Genomic DNA, 19,667 nt, shown 5'->3' with positions numbered 1-19,667 from the left:
GGTTAATCCGGGGATGGCGGGACTAACGTATGACGAAAGAATGGGTCGACTGGGCTTGCATTCACTGGAATTTAGAAAGATGAGAGGGGATCTTATAGAAACATATAAAATTCTTGGAGGATTGGACCGAGTTCATGGTGGGAAAAATGTTCCCGATGTTGGGGGAGTCTAGAACCAGGGGTCACAGTTTAAGAATAAGGGGTAAGCCATTTACGACTGAGATGAGGTACAACTTTTTCACCCAGAGAACTGTGAATCTGTGGAATTCTCTGCCACAGAAGGCAGTGGATGCCAATTCACTGGATGTTTTCAAGAGAGAGTTAGATATAGCTCTTAGGGCTAAGGGAATCAAGGGATATGGGGAAAAAAAAAAAAACAGGGTACTGATTTTGGACGATCAGCCATGATCGAATTGAATGGCGGTGCTGGCTTGAAGGGCCAAATGGCCTACTCCTGCACCTACTTTTCTATGTTTCTGCCTATTCCCTGAAGCGGGTCTCGAAGGGAATCTACGTCCAGAAGAAACGTTACCCATTCCTTCTCTCCTACCTGTCCCGCATTTTGTGTCTATCAAGAGAGTCAAGTGTGTAGAAACTGCAGATGCTGGTTTAAACCAAAGGTAGACGCAAATTGCTGGAGTAACTGAGCGGGACAGGCAGCATCTCTGGAGAGAAAGAATAGGTGACATTTCAGATCGAGACCCTTCTTGATCTGGACACATTACAATCTTCCCAACTCAAGTTGCAATGCTTTAGAAATCATGCTCTTTCCTCTTGATTATTTTTTGCTTGCATTCTTCTTAATGCTGCCATGCTGTCACTATAGAGCCCTTACACGGCAGGAGAGGTCGCGACCCCTGACCTGTACTATTGCCACGCAATGCCTTCTGGGGGACAAACGGTGTACTGCATGCAAGCACTGCACTACAGCAAGACCGTCTTCGGTCCCAGCAGTCGTTGAATTGTTGCAGTTTTTTGCCAGAATTCTGCCAGAGACTCTGAAGCCAAAATCGCCAGTAAACTTGCAACACCTCAGTCCCAACCAAAAATCTTTATGAATGGCACCACATAAATACAGTGCTCAATCGCATCAGGCTGCTTAACTGTTGTTTCTGCGTCTGTGGCCGATACCAGCGCATGAAGTGAAGTCTCTCTGGCTACGGATGGCAGATCGGTTCCCCACTCATTACAATACAATGGTTGACATCGCAGTTTGGAAGCCGCTTCCCCTTGATGTGACGCTGTGGAGGACACGTCAGATACAAAATGCCGGAGTAACTCGGCGGGACAGGCAGCATCTCTGGAGAGAGGGAATGGGTGATGTTGCGGGTCCAGATCCTTCTCGACTCGAAGCGTCACCCAATCCTTCTCTCCAGTGATGCTGCCTGTTCCGCTGAGTTACTCCAGCTTTTTGTGTCTATCTTCGGTTTACACCAGCATCTACAGTTCTTCCCTGCACACTGTGGAGGACAACATGTTCTAAGCTTCCAATTCCTTGCAAATTCAAAGATGGCCCCAAGACATGAGAGGGAAGAGGTCAGACAGACACTGGACCTGGCCATCTTGCTCCAGGACACGCCACGCAATTATGGCGTTGATGGGTTGTGGACATTAAGTGGGGCATCCATCCAGAGTCGTAGCATGTATTGGCTGGGCTCCTTCTGGCGTCTTGGCCCAGAGTCGCTGTAGTGTATCCAGCTCTGGAAGAACATTGGCAGCGCAGAGGGAGTGCAAACCCGAGATATTTTGAACAGGAGCCAAAATGTTCCACGTCTTGTACTACAGAGATAGTAGTTTGTTTTTGCGTGGAACTTAAGCTCTCTGCTCTCTCGCTTCTCCGTTTCCACTGGCGCCATTTCCAATGTGACGACCGCGGTGCCGATAAAGTACTAGATAGATCATCGTATTGAGAAACGCAGTGTAAACCTGACACCTGGTGACCCACAGCACACTACACAGCTGGGGTGGTGGGGGGGGGGGTAAGCAAGGAGGAACTCTAATGAACTCTGAAGGCTCGCTGTACAGTAAGTGTTCAGCTTTTCATATGCTTGACCCGCTGAGTTACAATGAAAGACATTGTGGCCTTCCATCACAGTGAGGAGAGAGAGGACTGGTGGAGACTCACTGTGATGGATGTTTCTTTGATGGATGTTTCTTTTTTGTGTGTTTTTTTTTTTGGGGTTGGGTGGTTTGAGTGCCTGTTTGATGTTTTTATTGTTGGACTGTGTTTTTGGGGGTTTTAGGGTGTGTGATTTGAATGCCTATTTAATGCTTCTATTGTTGGACTGTGTTTTGGGGGGTTTTTGGGGTTGGGTAATTTGGGTGCCTGTTTAGTGCTTTTATTGTTGGACTGTGGGTGATTGAATTAACATTTTGTTCAAGATGGCCGCGCCGTTGTGTTTGGCTGCCTGCCACTGTATGTTTCTTTTTTTTCCTAGTCAGATGTGCAGCACTTTGGTCAACGTGGGTTGTTTTTAAATGTGCTATACAAATAAATTGACTTGACTTGACTTGACTTGACATCAGCTTTTTGTGTCTCATCTCCGGTTGAAGCCAGCGTCTGCAGTTCCTCCCTACACAGAACGCTTGAGCGACTCGGTGCGTCATGCCCTTTGACCTTACGTGCGAGGGCTCTATTCTGCGGCGTTTCGTGGTTCCCTCTGAGTCAAAAATCCCAATAGCTGCCTACAGCCACGTGCCCCTGCTGCTGTCATCAGCATTAAGACCGCCCTGCGATGACGCCAGCACGCCGAGCACGTCCGGCCCCTCTGTCACGTGACTACGCTTGCCGGGGAAGCTGTGTGTAGCGGCTCCACGCATGCGCAGTATAAGGCCGGACGCATCTCGGCGCATGCGCAGTGCGAGGCTGGCTGAGCGCGATGGCGGGCGTGGGGAGGAAGCGCGTCTTGAAGGAGGAGGACATCTCCAAGGTGGAGTTCGAGACCAGCGAGGAGGTGGATGTCACCCCCACCTTCGACACCATGGGGCTGCGGGAGGACCTGCTGCGGGGCATCTACGCCTACGGTGAGTACGGCCACGCCGGCCGAGGTCTGGGTCTGGGCCTAGACTACAGGCCGCTGCCGCATCGCATCGTGCCGGGGGCCGGCGCCTCGCCGGGGGTGTCCGGGCTCGAACCTCGACTCTGGGTGCCGGGGGCTTCAGCTCTGGACTCGGCCCTCGTGGGGAGCCTCGGGCCTCGGAGCCCGGCCACTGTCTCTTGATGCCGGGGCCTGGGGTATATATTGCTGGGCAGCCCCAGGTCCAGGTACTGAATTGTCGCTGGTGTCGGCTCTGGTCTGAGGTCAGAAGCCTTTAATGGTTCAATGGTTCTTAACCGACGTGCAGTGAATTTTTATTTTACATACAGTTCAATAAAGTATTGCCTCACCCAACCACAATCCCCGATTGGTACAAAACAATGACATTCTTGCTTGTCACAGCTTAATGGGCCTGTCCCACTGAGTTATTCCAGCTTTTTGTGTCTATCTTCGGTTTAAACCAGTATTTGCAGTTCCTTCTTACACATTGTAAACACAATAACGTGGATAAATATACAACAGTCAAGAATACAATGAATTAATAATCAACAATACTAGGGATCCATAACAATTCAAACCTAGAGTCAGTAGTGGAACCAAAGACAGTTCACAGTAGATCATAGCTGCTGAGGTTAGTGTTGTGCAGCGTTCAAGATACTGATGGTCGCTGGGAAGAAGTTGATCTTGAACCTGGTGGTCACGGTTTTGAGCCATACAGCACAGAAACAGACCCCTCAGCTCAACGTCCATGCTGGCCAAGGTGCCCATTCTTCACTAGTCCCATCTGCTACTGTTTGACCCACACCCCTCAATTCTCCTACCTGCGGTAAACAAACGTAGACAGTTTCATTGCACACTTGCTGCCGATCGGTATGCTGCTGGATCTCCAGGTTGCTCAGCAAAGAGTTATTCACCTTCTTGTTCCTACACTGACCTTGCTGTCCTGGGCCTCCTTGTTTGCCCCAGTAACGCCACACACAAATTGGGGGAACAGCACCTCTTTCCACTTGGATAGCATGCGACCCAATAATATGAATATTTAATTCTCTAATTTCAAGTAGTGAAGATGGTTGTGAAAGATTGCAGCAGAATCTGGATCGGTTGGCCAGGGGGGCTGAGGAATGGTTGATGGAATTTAATACAGAGAAGTGTGAGGTGTTCCATTTTGGGATGTCTAAGAAGGGCAGGATCTACACAGTAAATGGTAGCCTCTGGGGAATGTTGTAGAGCAGAGGGATCTAGGAGTGCAGGTGTATGGTTCCTTGAAGGTCGAGTCGCAGGTAGATAAGGTGGTCAAAAAGGCTTTTGGCACATTGGCCTTCAGCAGTCAGTATTTAGTGTAGAAGTTGGGAGGTCGTGTTGCAGTTGTATAAGACGTTGGTGAGTCCGTATTTAGAATATTGTGTTCAGTTCTGCGCACCATGTTATAGGAAAGATATTGTCAAGCTTGAGAGTTCAAAAAAGATTTATGAGGATGTTGCCAGGACTAGACGGTGTGAGCTATAGGAAGAGGTTGAGTAGGCTGGATCTCTATTCCTTGGAGCACAGGAGGATGAGGGGTGATCTTATAGAGGTGTACAAAATCATGAGGAATAAATCGGGTAGATGCACAGAGTCTTGCCCAGAGTAGGGGAATCAGGGACCCAAGGACATCGGATCAAGGTGAAGGGGAAAAGATTTGATAGGAATCCGAGGGATAACTTTTTCACACAACGGATAGTGGCTGTATGGAACCAGGTAGTGGGTGTATGGAACCAGCTCTCAGAGCAGGTCATTGAGGCTGGGACTCTCCCATCGTTTAAACATGGATAGGACAGGTTTGGAGGGATATGGACCAAGCACAGGCAAGTGGGACTAGTGTAGCTGGGACATTGTTGGCCGGTGTGGGCAAGTTGGGCCGAAGGGCCTGTTTCCACGCTGTATCACTCTGTCTCTACGACTCTTAATTAATACCCTCCCCCTCAGTACACACACATCTCCCCCACTATCCCATAGCTTTTCTCCCTGCCCTGTTCCTTTCCACCCATATCCTTCTCTCCTTTACATTTCACTCCTCCTCTCGCTCCTTAGCTGACAACCTTTTGTCTCCTTGTCACTTACTCCACCCATCTGCCAATCACCACGCCACCTGTATCCACCCATCATTTGTCAAGCTTTGTCCTGTCTTCACCTCTCTTTTCCAGCTTTCTCCACCCTCTACTCCATTAGTTTGAAGAAGGGTCCCAACCCGAAACATCGCCTGTTCATTCTCTCCACGGTTGCTGGATGACTTGCCGAGATCCTCCAGCATTTTGTGTATTTTAATTTGCAACCATGCATCTGCAGTTTCTTGTGTCTTCATTGAATGATACCAAGTTATGACGTGTGGTGTCACAGTCATCGAGAGAGCGTAAAGACTTGACCCATGGCACCCGAGTTCAGAGTGGAACCTGGGTTTCTGGATCTGAGGCAGCAGCTCCATCTCTGCCCAATTGTGCTGCTTGTTCTCCAAACCCACTGTTGGTCACTGAAACTTGGTATGTTTAGCAGCAGGCTTAGAGTACATGTAGACTGTCTTTGGTTGCACTACAGACTATGGTTTGGCACTATTGTAGTTTCCCAGTATTATGATTATTAATTTATGATAATACTAATTATTGTATATTATCTGTGTATTGTTGCATTAATGGGCCTGTTAAACTTCAAGTAAGAATTTCGTTGCTCTGTTGTCTGTACTTATGATGGTTAAACACACTTGACTTACCAGAAATTCTTATCTGAATATGTGGCTCAAAGGTGGGCACATATGAATTTAATAATGTTATTCCTCACATCTATTAATAAGTTATACCTCACCTCTGTAGTGGTTGTAATAAAACATTGGTTTGCCCTGAGTGTGCTGTTGATACTTTATTATCGCATGTAACTAATAATAATAATAATATATTCCTTTAATCGTCTCACACCGGGGAAATTTACAGTATTACAGCAGCAAAGTGGATAGCAAGAGAGCAAGAGAACATTCATTATAAATAAATAAAAGATACATAAATTGTCATCAGTTTTCTGTGTGTTCTTAGCTGTTATTGTTGACTCGTCTGCTGGGAGCAGTGCTGGTTGTGCAGCCTCGCAGCAGTATATCTCTCCTTCACACACTTGGGGTGAAGGAGTCTGTCACTGAAGGAGCTACTCAGTGCAGTGACAGTGTCCTGCATGGGGTGGGAGTCGTTGTTCAGCAGCGATGTTAGCTTTGCCATCATCCTCCTCTCTCCCACCACCTGCACTGAGTCGAGGGGGCAACCCAGGACAGAGCTGGCCTTCCTGACCAGCTTGTCGAGTCTCTTCCCTTCCGCCGCTGAGATGCTCCAGCAGACCGCTCCATAGAAAATGGGACCACCGTGTTGTAGAAGGTCCTTAGGAGTGCCCCCTGCACTCCAAAGGACCTGAGTCTCCTTAGCAGATAAAGTCTGCTCTGTCCCTTTCTGTATAGCGCATTGGTGTTTTCAGTCCAGTCCAGTTTATTGTTGGCACCCGGGTACTTATAAGAATCCACCCTCTCGTGTCCATTCCCTGGATGTTCACCGGTGTCGGGGGGACCTGGCTGCGCTTGCGGAAATCTACCACCATCTCCCTGGTTTTCCCCGTGTTGATCCGGAGACAGTTCCGCTGGCACCAGACCACAAACTCCTTGATCAGTTCTCTGTACGCCCTGTCCTCGTCGCCCGTGATGAGGCCGACGATGGCAGAGTCGTCAGAGAACGTCTGTAGCAACCTAGTTGCTATTGGTGACATACGCCTTTTTCCCTTCCTTGCTCCATAGAAAACACGTGTCGTATTTTATTGCAAAATGATTTTGAGAATTGTCCAGTGTAATATAAAACAATATTTTTCTGCTTGTAGGCTTTGAGAAGCCATCCGCTATTCAGCAAAGGGCCATTAAGCAAATAATTAAAGGAAGAGATGTCATTGCTCAGTAAGTATCTCTCTCTCAAGTTGTGTAACTGCACATTGTTCAAATTGATGTGTTGATATTTAATCTGTTGATATTTTCTCCCCAGATCCCAGTCCGGAACAGGGAAGACAGCAACTTTCTGTGTGTCAGTGTTACAATGCCTGGACATTCAGGTAAGGCACCTAACAGTAGAAACAAGTGATTGTGGATGCTGTTTTACCAGGATTAGACACAAAATGCTGAAATAACTCAGCGAGTCAGGCAGCATCTCTGGAGAACATTGTTTAGGTGACGTTTTGGATTGGGTTGAAGAAGCGTCCCGTCTCGAAACGTCACCTATCCCTGTTCTCCAGAGATGTTGCCTGACCTGCTGACTTACTCCAGCACTATGTGTCTTTCCTTAATACACACTAATAGCTGGATTTAACTTTATTTTTAGTAAACCAATTGCATTTCAAAATTGCTTACATGGAATAATTAAGGATATGATTTGCTAAGATTTATTTCAGTAATAGTATGGGATTAATAAGGGCCATTTTGCAGTTCATAGTTGAATGTTGATTGCTTCTCTTAAAGCACTTTTTTTCAACCCAGGTTCGTGAGACACAGGCTCTCATACTGGCACCAACACGGGAGCTGGCAGGGCAGATACAGAAGGTAAGGACTCAAGTTTTTACAAGGCAGGCTTTCTTCAATAAAACCACGTGAAATATTTGATTTCTTCCAACACACTCCCAGTGACTGAGTGCTCCCCTTTGCTCCGGCGTCTCAAAGACGTGTGGGTTTGTTGGTTAATTGGCTTCTGTAAATTGCCCCTAGTGTGTAGGGAGTGGATGTGAAATTGGGATTACAGGACTAGTGTGACCGGGTGATTGATGGTGAGCATGGACTCAGTGAACCGAAGGGCCTGTTTCCATGCTGTATCTTTCAATCAATATAACTGGAGGCTCAGTGACAGAGTACGTTCTAGATAGAGAATAATAGTTATCTAGTACGGGAGATGGTGCTGAGTTACACAGATCAGCCGTCATGTTACTGAGTGATAGAGTAAGCACAAAGAGCTGAATCGTCTACACCTACTTCTGATGATTATCCAGTAAGCTTTTTGAGAAGCTGCTCATCTGATAGCTTTCACTAAGAATCATTGTGCATTGTCATGGTGTGTTATTAAACGTGATTGAACTGACATTACCTATATAGACTTAAGAGGTGTCTTTAAAAGCAAAATGCAAGTAAGATATCACAACATATCTAATGAGTAATTAACACCTTAATTCTTAAATTGGAAATCGAAGTAATGACCCTGCCAACCAATGTCTGTTCATATCTTCAGGTAGTTTCCATTCATGTAATGTCTTCCAAAATCTCCAAGATGTCCGAATAAGATCAGGACGGATTACTGTATGCTGTAAGCTAGTCGGGGTATGCAGAGAGCAATCTTGCTCTTCCCTGCAATATTCCTAAGATCTAGACATGAGGAACTGCAGATGCAGGTTACAAAAAGTGCTGGTGTAACTCAGCTGGTCAGACAGCACTTTGGATTGAGACCCCTGTCTGAAGAAAGGTCCCCAACCAAAAACATCATCTATCCATGTTCACCAGAGATGTTCCCGGACCCACTAAGTTACTCTGATACTTTGTGTCTGTGATGTATGCATGCAACAATATGGTAAAGCTGCTATGTGATGTATACATGCAACAATATGGTAAAGCTGCCTGCGCATTGCAAAAATACACAGAGTTAAAATGGCGATCTTGTGTCCAGACATGTGTTGTTTTGGTCTCCCACTCAATGCGTGCTTTTGAGAATGATACTGAGTAGAACGTATCAGTGTCCTTTATTTTATTCCTAAGATCTGCCATTCCTTGCTCTTACTATTTAAAGCTTTGAGGAACTTTTCTGGATTACAGATGAGGACGACAATCTGCACTTTGTGAATCTCAACTTTCTCAATTTCTTAATTAGCAATTTTTTAAGGTGCAGTGCCATTTCACCATGGTGTTTGTGTTGTGTGTGCATTGGTCAGCTCCCTTGCTCTGGGTGACTACATGAATGTTCAGTGTGTGTTGGTCAGCTCCCTTGCTCTGGGTGACTACATGAACCTGTGTGTGTGTGTGGGGGGGGGTCGGTCAGGACCCACGCACAGGGTGAATACATGAACCTACAGTGTGTGTTGGTCAGCACCCTCGCTCTGGGTGACTACATGAACCTGTGTGTGTGTGGGGGGGTCGGTCAGGACCCACGCACAGGGTGAATACATGAACCTACAGAGTGTGTGTTGGTCAGCTTCCTTGCTCTGGGTGACTACATGAACCAGACCTCCCTTCCGAATTTGGCGGAATGTTTCCGCCTTCTTGTTGTGATTTGCTGTTGAAGACCACTGGAGCAAGTATGTCTTCAATGAAATTAGGTATGTGCAGTTTTAAATGAAACTCTTTCTTCATAACTTAGTCATACATTTTGTGTAAGGAAAAAGCAAAATAGAAAACAAAACAATTTTTTCTTTGTGTTGTAAAAAGTATTTCTGTTCAATAACCTTTCTATAAATAGCAGAATATACTCATAGGCCTGACATTGTACTTTTTTTGCTGAAAAGTTGCATTCCGCGCCATATTATGAATTTTGATGTAAAATTCTGAAATTTGGACATCAAAATTCTGAATTTGCAAAATCAAATGTTGGGAGGTCTGCATGAACCTACATTGTGTGTGTTGGTCAGGTACTGCTCGCCCTCGGTGACTACATGAACGTGCAGTGCCACGCTTGCATCGGAGGGACCAACGTTGGAGAAGATATTCGGAAGTTGGACTACGGGCAGCATGTAGTTGCTGGGACTCCGGGCCGTGTGTTCGGTAAGGAACCCGCTTTAGCTGCTTGTTTTTAATCATCACGCATTTAATTTCCGCATTTTTAACCTTAATGTTTGCACCATTGTGCAAACCTGTGCAAATTAAGTAAATACTGTATTCACCCCTTGCACATGGTCAGTTTTGGCAATCACAATGAATCACCCCAGTATTTTCTCACCCTTCTCCATGGTGCAAGTATTAAATACAAAAGGACATAGCTTTGAGGTAAGAGGGGGGTGGCGACGGCAGATACAATGGTGTTTAAAAGGCTTTTAGATAGGTGCATGGACATGCAGGGAATGGAAAGATATGGATCATGTGCAGACAAAGGAGATTAGTTTAACTTGGCTTGATGTTCAGCACAGACATTGTGGGCTGAAGGGCCTGGTACTATGCCGTACTGTTCTATGTTCTTATCAAATGTTAGGAGCAGCCCGGCAGTCATCCAAGACTTTAACCTATACTGAGCTTATACTCCAAACTTTAATTGCATGATTGACCATAACTTCAGAGGTCGCATGGATCCTGAGAAGGGACTTTAATTGCAGGTTTTATTTCACAGATATGATACGGAGACGGAGTTTGAGGACCCGTGCTATCAAAATGTTGGTTCTCGATGAAGCAGATGAGATGCTGAACAAAGGTAATGTAGATTAGTGTAATGGTGTCACTCTGTTATTATACTCTGTCAGCACAACAGGTAACTGCTCGTTAAATTCTGCGACCAGGTTCAATCAGTGTGTAGAAGTATTCCTTCCAGTGAAGGAGTAGAAGTGTGTTACAGATAAAGCTTTGAAACTTTTATCGGGAATCTGGAGGTTGATCATGAGGAAATATTTTACAACTTTTGGGGAGGGGGGGAGAAACCAGACCAGGGGGCATCGGTTACAAGTTTGTGTCAAGATCAGGAAATCCAGAATCAGCTGGCTCTACCAAGACATAAGGTATTGCAGGCAGCTGATGTTTGAGGTCGGGAGCCTTCTTCAGGCTGATGCAGGGTTACGGTTAGATGATCGGTCTGCAGAAGGGTTCTGACCAGAAACATCATCTGTCCATTGCCTCCACAGATGCTGCCTGCCTGCTGAGTTCCTCCAGCACTCTGTGTTTTGCTGAAGATTCCAGTAACTGGGATTCCGTGTGTTTATTTCTGTGCTGTACACAGTGCCATTTTATATACTGTACCTGAAACAAGTAGTGAAATTACAGAGAAATCGTAAGCGGTATGGCTTCCCATTTTCTATCGTCTGGCCAGTTGTTTCACAAGTCCTAAGACTAAAACTTTTTGAATCGTTATTTTAAATCAACACATCTGTGGAAGGCTATTGATTTAGTGCTGAATTGTGACTGTGACTAGTGTCAAGGATTGTATTTCAGACGCCCTGCGGTGTGGGCGGTGGGTGTTGTGAGTGTCTGACGGTACTATGTAGCTTGGTTTCCTACCTGCAGGTTTTAAGGAGCAGATCTATGACGTGTACAGGTACCTGCCGCCAGCCACACAGGTGATTCTCATCAGCGCCACCCTTCCCCACGAGATCCTGGAAATGACCAACAAGTTCATGACCGACCCCATCCGAATCTTGGTCAAACGGTACGTGTCTCCCTGTTTGCCTCAGAAGCTCATAGCGTTGTTTGTGCCATTTCAACAATGGGAAAGGTTGGATGGGCTGAGACATTTTCCTTTGGAATGTAGGAGGCTGGGAGGTGGCCTTATTGAGGTGCACCGGATAACCTTTAATTGGACTTTACTGCAATTTATCTTGCACTAAATGTTATTCCCTTTATCCTGTATCTGTGCACTGTGGACGGTTTGATTGTAATTATGTATAGTCTTTCCGCTGACTGGATAGCACGCAACAAAAATGCTTTTCACTGTACCTTGGTACACGTGAGAATAAACTAGACTAAACTGAACTGATAAACTAAACCAAAAAAAAAAATCAACTGTTCAGACACTAAGTAGTGGCATTATTCCCAAAGTCTGTTTTGTTTCCATTTAAGCTTGAAAGAGTGCAGAGAAGATTTACAAGGATGTTGCCAGAATGGGGGACCTGAGCTATAGGGAGAGGTTGGGCAGGCTAGGACTTTGTTCCCAGGAGGAAGGCTGAGGGGTGATCTTGCAGAGATGTATAAAATCATGAAGGAAATAGATAGGATCAATGCACAGAGTATTTTTTCCAGGGTGGGGGAATCTAGAACCAGAGGACGTGGGTTTAATGTGAGTGGGGAAAGATTTAATAGGAACCTGAGGAGCAACGTTTTCACATAGACTGGTGGGCATATGGAATGAGCTGCCAGAGGAGAAGAGGAAGCAGTCTGAAAAAGAGCCCCAAACTCGAAATGTCACCTATTCCTTTTCTCCAGAGATGCTGCCTGACCCGCTGGGTTACTTCAGGACTTTGTGTCTATCTGCCAGAGGAGATAGTTTAGGAGGTACTAAAACAGCATTCAAAAGACACTTGGACAGGTACATGGTTAGGAAAGGTTAGAGGGATATGGGACAAACGAGGACAGGTGGGACTAGTGTAGATGGGGTATCTTGGTCGGTATGGACCTCTCAAAGCCCATGTTGTGTCCCGATCTGCCAACCTACCTTGTTGCAGCTTTTGCACTATTTTATGTGTTTTCTCAGTAGCGTAAAACTATATTTTACACTGTTTCCTCTCTCTTTATACTCGTATGGTTTATTTTACCTGCATTGCAAACAAAACAGCGTTTCTCACTTTGACACTCTGACTCTATTTATATTCTGACAGATCTGTTTCCTATTTTGTTCTCTTGATACTTTGGGGTTAGTGTTTGAGGCAACTGTAGAAACAGAAATAAAGACATTTCATATATCTGATAGTATGCAAAGTATAACTGGTATTGAAGAAGTTTTACACTGGGACTGCATACAAACAGACTGACCTATTTCCAAAGATAGCTTAAAATGTATTCACCGGGACAATTCAGATGCCGACTGTTTTAGGATTAGGTTTATTATTGTCACGTGCACTGAGGTATGGTGGAAGACTTTGTTTTGCATGCTCTCCAAATTGAGTTCAAACTCGTACAATAGGTGGAGCAAAGGGGAAGATACAGAGTGCAGAATACAGTTCCCAGCATTGTAACACGCCTGTTCCAGACACAAAGTCCAATGTCCGCAATGGGGTAGAGGTGAATTGGATGGTGCCCATGTTTGAGGAAGAACTATTCAGAAACCTGATAACAGAGGGGGAGAAGCTGTTCCTGACCCTGCTGGTGAGAGTTTTCACGCTTCTGTACCTTCTCCCTGCTCCTGTCCGGCAGAAGAAGGAATGGCCGGGGTGGGTCCAGTATAAATGGGGTGGCATGGACGAGTTTTAATGTGACTATGTTTTGCCCGCAGTGATGAGTTGACCTTGGAAGGAATCAAACAGTTCTTTGTGGCAGTTGAAAGGGAGGAGTGGAAGTTTGATACACTGTGCGATCTTTACGACACGCTGACCATTACCCAGGCTGTCATCTTCTGCAACACCAAGCGGAAGGTACCGGATCATTCCTTCTCCACCCCTGCGGAATTTTACATTGTAGCTGCAGCTTATCATCAATTCCTTTTACGCATTTTGAAAATGAGAAACAACATATTATTGATTAATCTCAAGGGCACAAAGGAAGTAAACACTATTGCCTCACGGATCTGTCTTTATCATGATCGGTCTCTGGAGTTTGTGTTCCCTGTCACAATATAACAGGAATAAATCACACAGCACAGAAACAGGCCCTTCAACCCAACTCGTCCATGCCAATCAACTTGCCCCATTCATGCCAGTCCCATTTGCATGCAGTTGGATCCATACCCAAACCTTCCCTATTCATGTAGCCGCCCAAATGCCTTTTAATGCCGTTATAGTACCTGCTTCAACCTGACTTCCTTTGGTAGTCATTCCATACACCATCACACACTCTGAGTGAAAAGGTTGCCCCTCGGGTTCCTATTAAATTTTCCCCCCCACCTTAAACATGTCCTCTGGTTCTTCATTCCCCTACTCTGGATTAAAGACTCTGTGCATTCAGAGGTCGCGATCGGCCGCCTCACCCGGCCGAGGTGCCACATTTTTTGGGGGGGGTTATCCGGATTAACGGAGGGCAGACCACCAGTTGCTGGAAAGTTGAGGGTGGACCTGTATTTTGTTTGCAAGTGCCCATTGGGGTTCAGAACTGCCCGTCTCAAAGGGAAGGTTAACAGCCAGCTGTTTTCAGTGGCCGTGTCTTTTCCGCAGGTCGACTGGCTGACTGAGAAAATGCGAGAGGCCAACTTCACGGTGTCCTCCATGCACGGCGACATGCCGCAGAAGGAAAGGGAGTCCATCATGAAAGAGTTCCGGTCTGGAGCCAGGTGGGTACTGCTGAGGGTTCCCACCCCTCAGCTAGCAATTTTCTGTGCCTGAGATGGTGTACAGCTACTGCCTGTGTCCTCTCCTCTCTGTTTTCCAGCCGGGTGCTCATTTCTACAGACGTCTGGGCCAGAGGGTTGGACGTTCCCCAGGTGTCACTGATCATAAACTACGACCTGCCCAACAACAGAGAGCTCTACATCCACAGGTAATCGCCACTGCACTGAGCTTCACAACGCCACATGCCCATGGTCTTCATGGTCCCGGCTCTCTTTACAATGCAGCTAATGTGTGAAGTTACATCAGGGTTATAGAGCAGCACTGCACAGAATCAGGCTCTTCAGCCCACCGTGTCCATGCCGACTAAGTTGGCACACCGGGCTAGTCCCATTTCCCTGCATATGGTCCATAACCCGTCCTAACAATATATCTGTTCAAATGTCTTTTAAAAGTCTGAATTATTTTCGCTTATGTAGCTTCCTCTGGCAGCACATTCCAATAAGGACTACCCTCTAAGTGGAAAAAGTTGCCCCTGAGGTCCCTCTTAAATCTCTTCCCTCTCACCAGAGCCTGTGCCTCTAGTTTTAGAATCTTCTATCCTGGGAAAAAGGCTGAGGGTTCACTTTATCCATGCCTCTCAGAAGGATGAGAGGGGATCTTATTGAAACATAAGATTATTAAAGGATTGGACACGCTAGAGGCAGGAAACATGTTCCCGATGTTCGGGGAGTCCAGAACCACGGGCCACAGTTTAAGAATAAGGGGTAGGCCATTCAGAGCGGAGGTGAGGAATAACCTTTTCACCTATAGAGTTGTGAATCTGTGGAATTCTCTGCCTCAGAAGGCAGTGGAAGCCAATTCTTTGGATGCTTTCAAGAGAGTTAGATAGTCTTAAAGATAGCGGAGTCAAGGGATATGGGGAGAAGGCAGGAACGGGGTACTGATTGTGGATGATAGGCCATGATCGCAGTGAATGGAATACTCCTGCACTTATTGTCTATTGCCCCTCATGATTTTATAAAACTCAATTAGGTCACCCCTCAGCCTCCTACGCTTCAACGAAAAAAGTCCCAGCCTATCCTACCTCTCCCTTTAACTCAAACCCACAAGCCCAGGTAATGTCCGAGTGAATCTCCTCTTCTCCCTTTCCAACTTGAAGTAGCTGGGCGACCAGAACTGCACCCGGTGCTCCTGGTGTGGTCTCACCAACCATTTGTACAGTTGCATCACAATGTGCCATCTCCTGCCATAATACTTATGTTGAAATTCAGTGTATCCAAGCACCACCTGATAATTATTTCCCTGGTTGTGTGTTTCAAACCATCTGTATTTGCAGCCAATTTATTTTAAGGAAATACTGTATTATCAAACAAAGTAAGTAAACGACTTGACTGAAGATTAAGGATGTTGCCAGGACTCGAGGGCCTGAGCTATAGGGTGTGGTTGAGCAGACTAGGAGTGCAGGAGGCTGAAGGGTGATCTTATAGAAGTGTATAAAATCATGAAGGGAATAGATAGGGAAAATGCCTTTTTTGGGGGGCAGGGGAATCAATAACCAGACAACATAGGTTCAAGGGGAAGAATTTAATAGGAATCTGAGGCAACTTTTTCCACACAGAGGTTTGTGGGTATATGAAACGAGCTGCCAGAGGAGGTAGTTGAGGCAGGTACTATAACAACATTTAAAAAACCTTTGGACAGGTACATGGATAGGAAAGGTCTAGCGGGATGTGGGCCAAATGCGGCCAGGTGGGACTAACCGAGGGGCATGTTTCCATGCTGTATTCTGTGTTGGGAAATGGGAAGTGATCAGAGGAGTATTTAACATAACAATCCGTTTTGCTTGGAGAATGTCCCTGCATGCAGCCACAGCAGGGGGAGGGGGTGTTGACCTCTCTCCCTCCCCCAACCCTCCAGCACTGGCCCATGACGTTTCTTTCTGTTGCAGGATCGGCCGATCTGGTCGTTACGGCCGTAAAGGCGTGGCCATCAACTTTGTAAAGAACGACGACATCCGTATTCTGCGGGACATCGAGCAGTACTACTCCACACAGATCGATGAGATGCCCATGAACGGTGAGCCCTGGTCACAATCCCTCACGGCCGCCTGTCTGTCAGAGGCTGGGCAAGGCTGGAGTCACAGTTACAGAGACACAAGGAGCTGCAGATGCTGGTTTACAAAGACCAGGCAGTGTGCTGGAGTCATGGTATTGGGCAAATTGTCAACCAACGGCAACAGCCAAACTTCACCTGTTTTATCACCACTAATAATAATCTAATGGCATCAATAGTAAACTTGGATCCGTTAGCTTGCACTAAATTCCCCATTGAACATGGCCTGTGGAATACACACACCAGACCATGGGAGCCTTGGGTAGTGTTGATACACCACAGGGCTGTTCAGTACAGGAACAGGCCCTTCAGTCTACAATGTGCTGAACATAATCCCTCTATTCCCTGCATATCCATGTGCCTATCCAAAAGTCCTAAACGCCACTATCATGTCTGCCTCCACCACTGCCCCTGGCAGTACGTTTCAGGCACCCACCACCCCCTGTGTGTTAAAAAAGAGTTTCCCTGCACACCTGTAACCTGTGCCCCTCTCATCTGACAGCGAGTGCCTCGGAACTTTGATATTTCCATCCTGGGGAATAGGTATGACTGGTGATTTTACCATTGTCAATTTCGGTCAGAATGAGCTATGCGTACTGTATTCTTCTCCTAACCGAGCTGAGAAAATGCAAGATTTTTTAGATTTAGAGATAGAGCGGAAACAGGCCCTTCGGCCCACCGAGTCCGTGCCGCCCAGCGATCTCCGCACATTAACACTATCCTACACACACTAGGGACAAATTTGTTTTTACATTTTACCCAGTCAATTAACCTACATACCTGTACATCTTTGGAGTGTGGGAGGAAACCGAAGAGCTCGGAGAACAGGGAGAACGTACAAACTCCGTACAGACGGCGCCCGTAGTCAGGATCGAACCTGAGTCTCAGGCGCTGCATTCGCTGTAAGGCAGCAACTCTACCGCTGCGCCACCGTGCCGCCCACAAGGACAAACACAACAGTACCCCTTGATGTTCAGTTAGCTTTTACCCACTTGCACCTTTTTAACCCATAAATAACTTTAAGGCTAGAAGGAGTGAGCCCTTCAATCTTCTTCTGACACTTTGGAAAAACGTGGTTGATATAATTTTGCTTCTACTTCACCTCCCTGTAACTACTGCTCTTGGAATCCACAAATCATTCTATCATTTACCTTCCACAGCCCCCTAGGATGAATAATTCTAAAGATTCACAGCAGTCCTCCTCAACTCTGTTTGAAATGTGCAAGCATTACTCTGAAATGTAACATCCTCTCCATTCATCCAGTCAAGTTCCCTCTGAGTCTTACGGTTCAAAAATGTCACATTGTTCCACAAAGCTCCACTGTGGATAAACTGAACCTTTCATTTGGCAGTATCTTCATCCAGGGATCAACCCAGTGAGATACTTGTTACGCAAGTCAATCCCTCAGTGAATAAAATTTGGGTGGCGCAGTGGTAGAGTTGCTGCCTTACAGCGCCAGAGACCCAGGTTGGAACCTGACTAATTTGTCCCTAGTGTGTAGGATACTGTTAGCTTATGAGGTGATCGTCTGTTGGCGCAGACTCTGGGCCGAAGGGCCTGTTCCCACTCTATCTTTGAAGTCTAAAGTAAAGCTAAGTGCACAGAACTGCAGATGCTGGTTTACAAAAAAAAAAGTGCTGGAATAACTTAGTGGGTCAGACAGCACCTGTGAAAGGAATGGATTGGCCTCTTTGTGTTCTCCAATGATGCTGCCTGACCTGCTTAGTTACTCCAGCACTTTGTGCCCTTTTTGTAAAGTTGAAGGCTATTTTGTTAATATAATGAAGGCTCCAGTTTTCTTTGGAGGCATTTTTCAGAAGGTATTAAGTTTTATGCAGCAGATTTTGAATGAAATGTGTTTGTCGAGTTTAGATTATGCCAAGTTAACATGATTATGTTAACATTCTCTATTTATTTCTTGTCCAGTTGCTGATCTTATTTAAGGGGAATGGAGAGAGCAGAGGGTCTGAATGACCAATGGATCGCATTTCTTTCGCTTCTGAAGAAGAACCACTGGATGCTGTAGATCCAAAACATTTCTTCTGTTTTTAGCACCTGGATCTTGGTTTCAGTACCCCCTCATTTTGTAATGTAATGTCTTTAGTTTCTTTTGTACGCAAGGGATTGCTAGGATTTTCTTTTACGATATTGGTAAATGCATTTTAATGTTGGATCTGCAACTGTAGCACTGTTTGTGGATACCATTTAACCATTAAAGTTTGGTATTAATTTCGATCACCTGTTCACACTAGTTCTATGTTATTCCACTTTCTCATCCACTCCCTACACACGGGGTAATTTACAGAGGGCAATTGACCTACAAACTCGCACGTCTTTGGGATGTGGGTGGAAACCCACGCAGTCACAGAGGGGAAGGTGCAAGCTCCACACAGGCAGCACCTGAGGTTGGGATCGAACCCGGGTCTCTGGCACTGTGAGGGAGCGGCTCTACCGGCTGCTCCATATTGTCTCCCTCGCTGGTTTTCTCGGTGACTACCTAGAGTCATAGAGGTGTACAGGACAGAATCAAAGGTTACAGTGATAAGGGGGAGAATGAGGTTGAGAGGGAAAGATAGAATGGCAGAGTAGACTGGGCCAAATGGTCTCATTCAGCTCCTGTCTCATGTTCTTGTCAGTCGAAAGATGTTGACCCTCATGAGAAGTGGTCTGCCTCGTTGACAAAATCAGCTGCAGGATAGAGGAATTGCAATTCTAACTTTACGTAGAGGTTTTAATTTTTGAGATTCTCGGTGAGTTTGCAGAAATTGGGCGCGGACGTAGGTTTTGGTTCAGTGAGGCCATCTCTGACAGATGCAAGGAACTGCAGATGCTGGTTTGCAAAAAAAGTACACAAAGTGCTGGAGTAACTCAGCGGGCTAGGCAGCTTATCAGAAGAACATGGATAAGCGATATTTCAAGTCGGGATCCTTCTTCAGACCGATTGTGGTCGGGAGGGAGAAGAAAGTTGGAAGAGAGATGAGGGGGAGGATAAATGATAGATAGGTGGATACAAGTGAGGAAGGGAAGAATTAATAGGCAGATGGGTTAACCGAGGCCAGAGTTGGAAAGACAAAGAATGTTAGAGAGGGATAGAAAGGTTGTAAAGTCAAAGGAAGGAATATCAGTGGAAGATGAAGGGGAGAAATTAGTACGTCCTAGTGGGGCACAGGGAAAAGAAGGGGGGGGGGAAGGGATGTTAGGGGGGTTTGGTTACCTAAAATTGGAGAATTCAATGTTCATTCCATTGGGTTGTAAGCTGCCTAAGTGGAATATAATGTGCTGTTCCTCCAGTTTGAGTGTGGTCTCACTCTGGCAATGGAGGGTGTGTAAGAAAATAACTGCAGATGCTGGTACAAATCGAAGGTATACACAAAATGCTGG

At 46.0% G+C, this 19,667-nt stretch overlaps 1 protein-coding gene across 1 annotated transcript; it reads left to right on the top strand.

Moving 5' to 3' along the window:
* The first annotated feature begins 2,837 nt into the window (after positions 1-2,837).
* eif4a3 (eukaryotic translation initiation factor 4A3) lies at positions 2,838-18,521 on the top strand. Its single transcript, XM_078405298.1, has 12 exons — positions 2,838-3,023; positions 6,917-6,989; positions 7,075-7,141; positions 7,563-7,625; positions 9,689-9,821; positions 10,381-10,461; positions 11,265-11,406; positions 13,186-13,324; positions 14,060-14,175; positions 14,274-14,381; positions 16,122-16,249; positions 18,213-18,521. The coding sequence occupies exons 1-12, from the start codon at positions 2,879-2,881 to the stop codon at positions 18,227-18,229; spliced, it is 1,212 nt and encodes a 403-aa protein (XP_078261424.1). The 5' UTR covers positions 2,838-2,878; the 3' UTR covers positions 18,230-18,521.
* Positions 18,522-19,667: the final 1,146 nt, after the last annotated feature.

Source organism: Rhinoraja longicauda, chromosome 9 (assembly GCF_053455715.1).
Source record: "Rhinoraja longicauda isolate Sanriku21f chromosome 9, sRhiLon1.1, whole genome shotgun sequence".
Lineage (NCBI taxonomy): Eukaryota > Metazoa > Chordata > Chondrichthyes > Rajiformes > Arhynchobatidae > Rhinoraja > Rhinoraja longicauda.
Note: the sequence above shows the minus strand (reverse complement) of the source record. Positions and strands in the feature narration are given on the sequence as shown.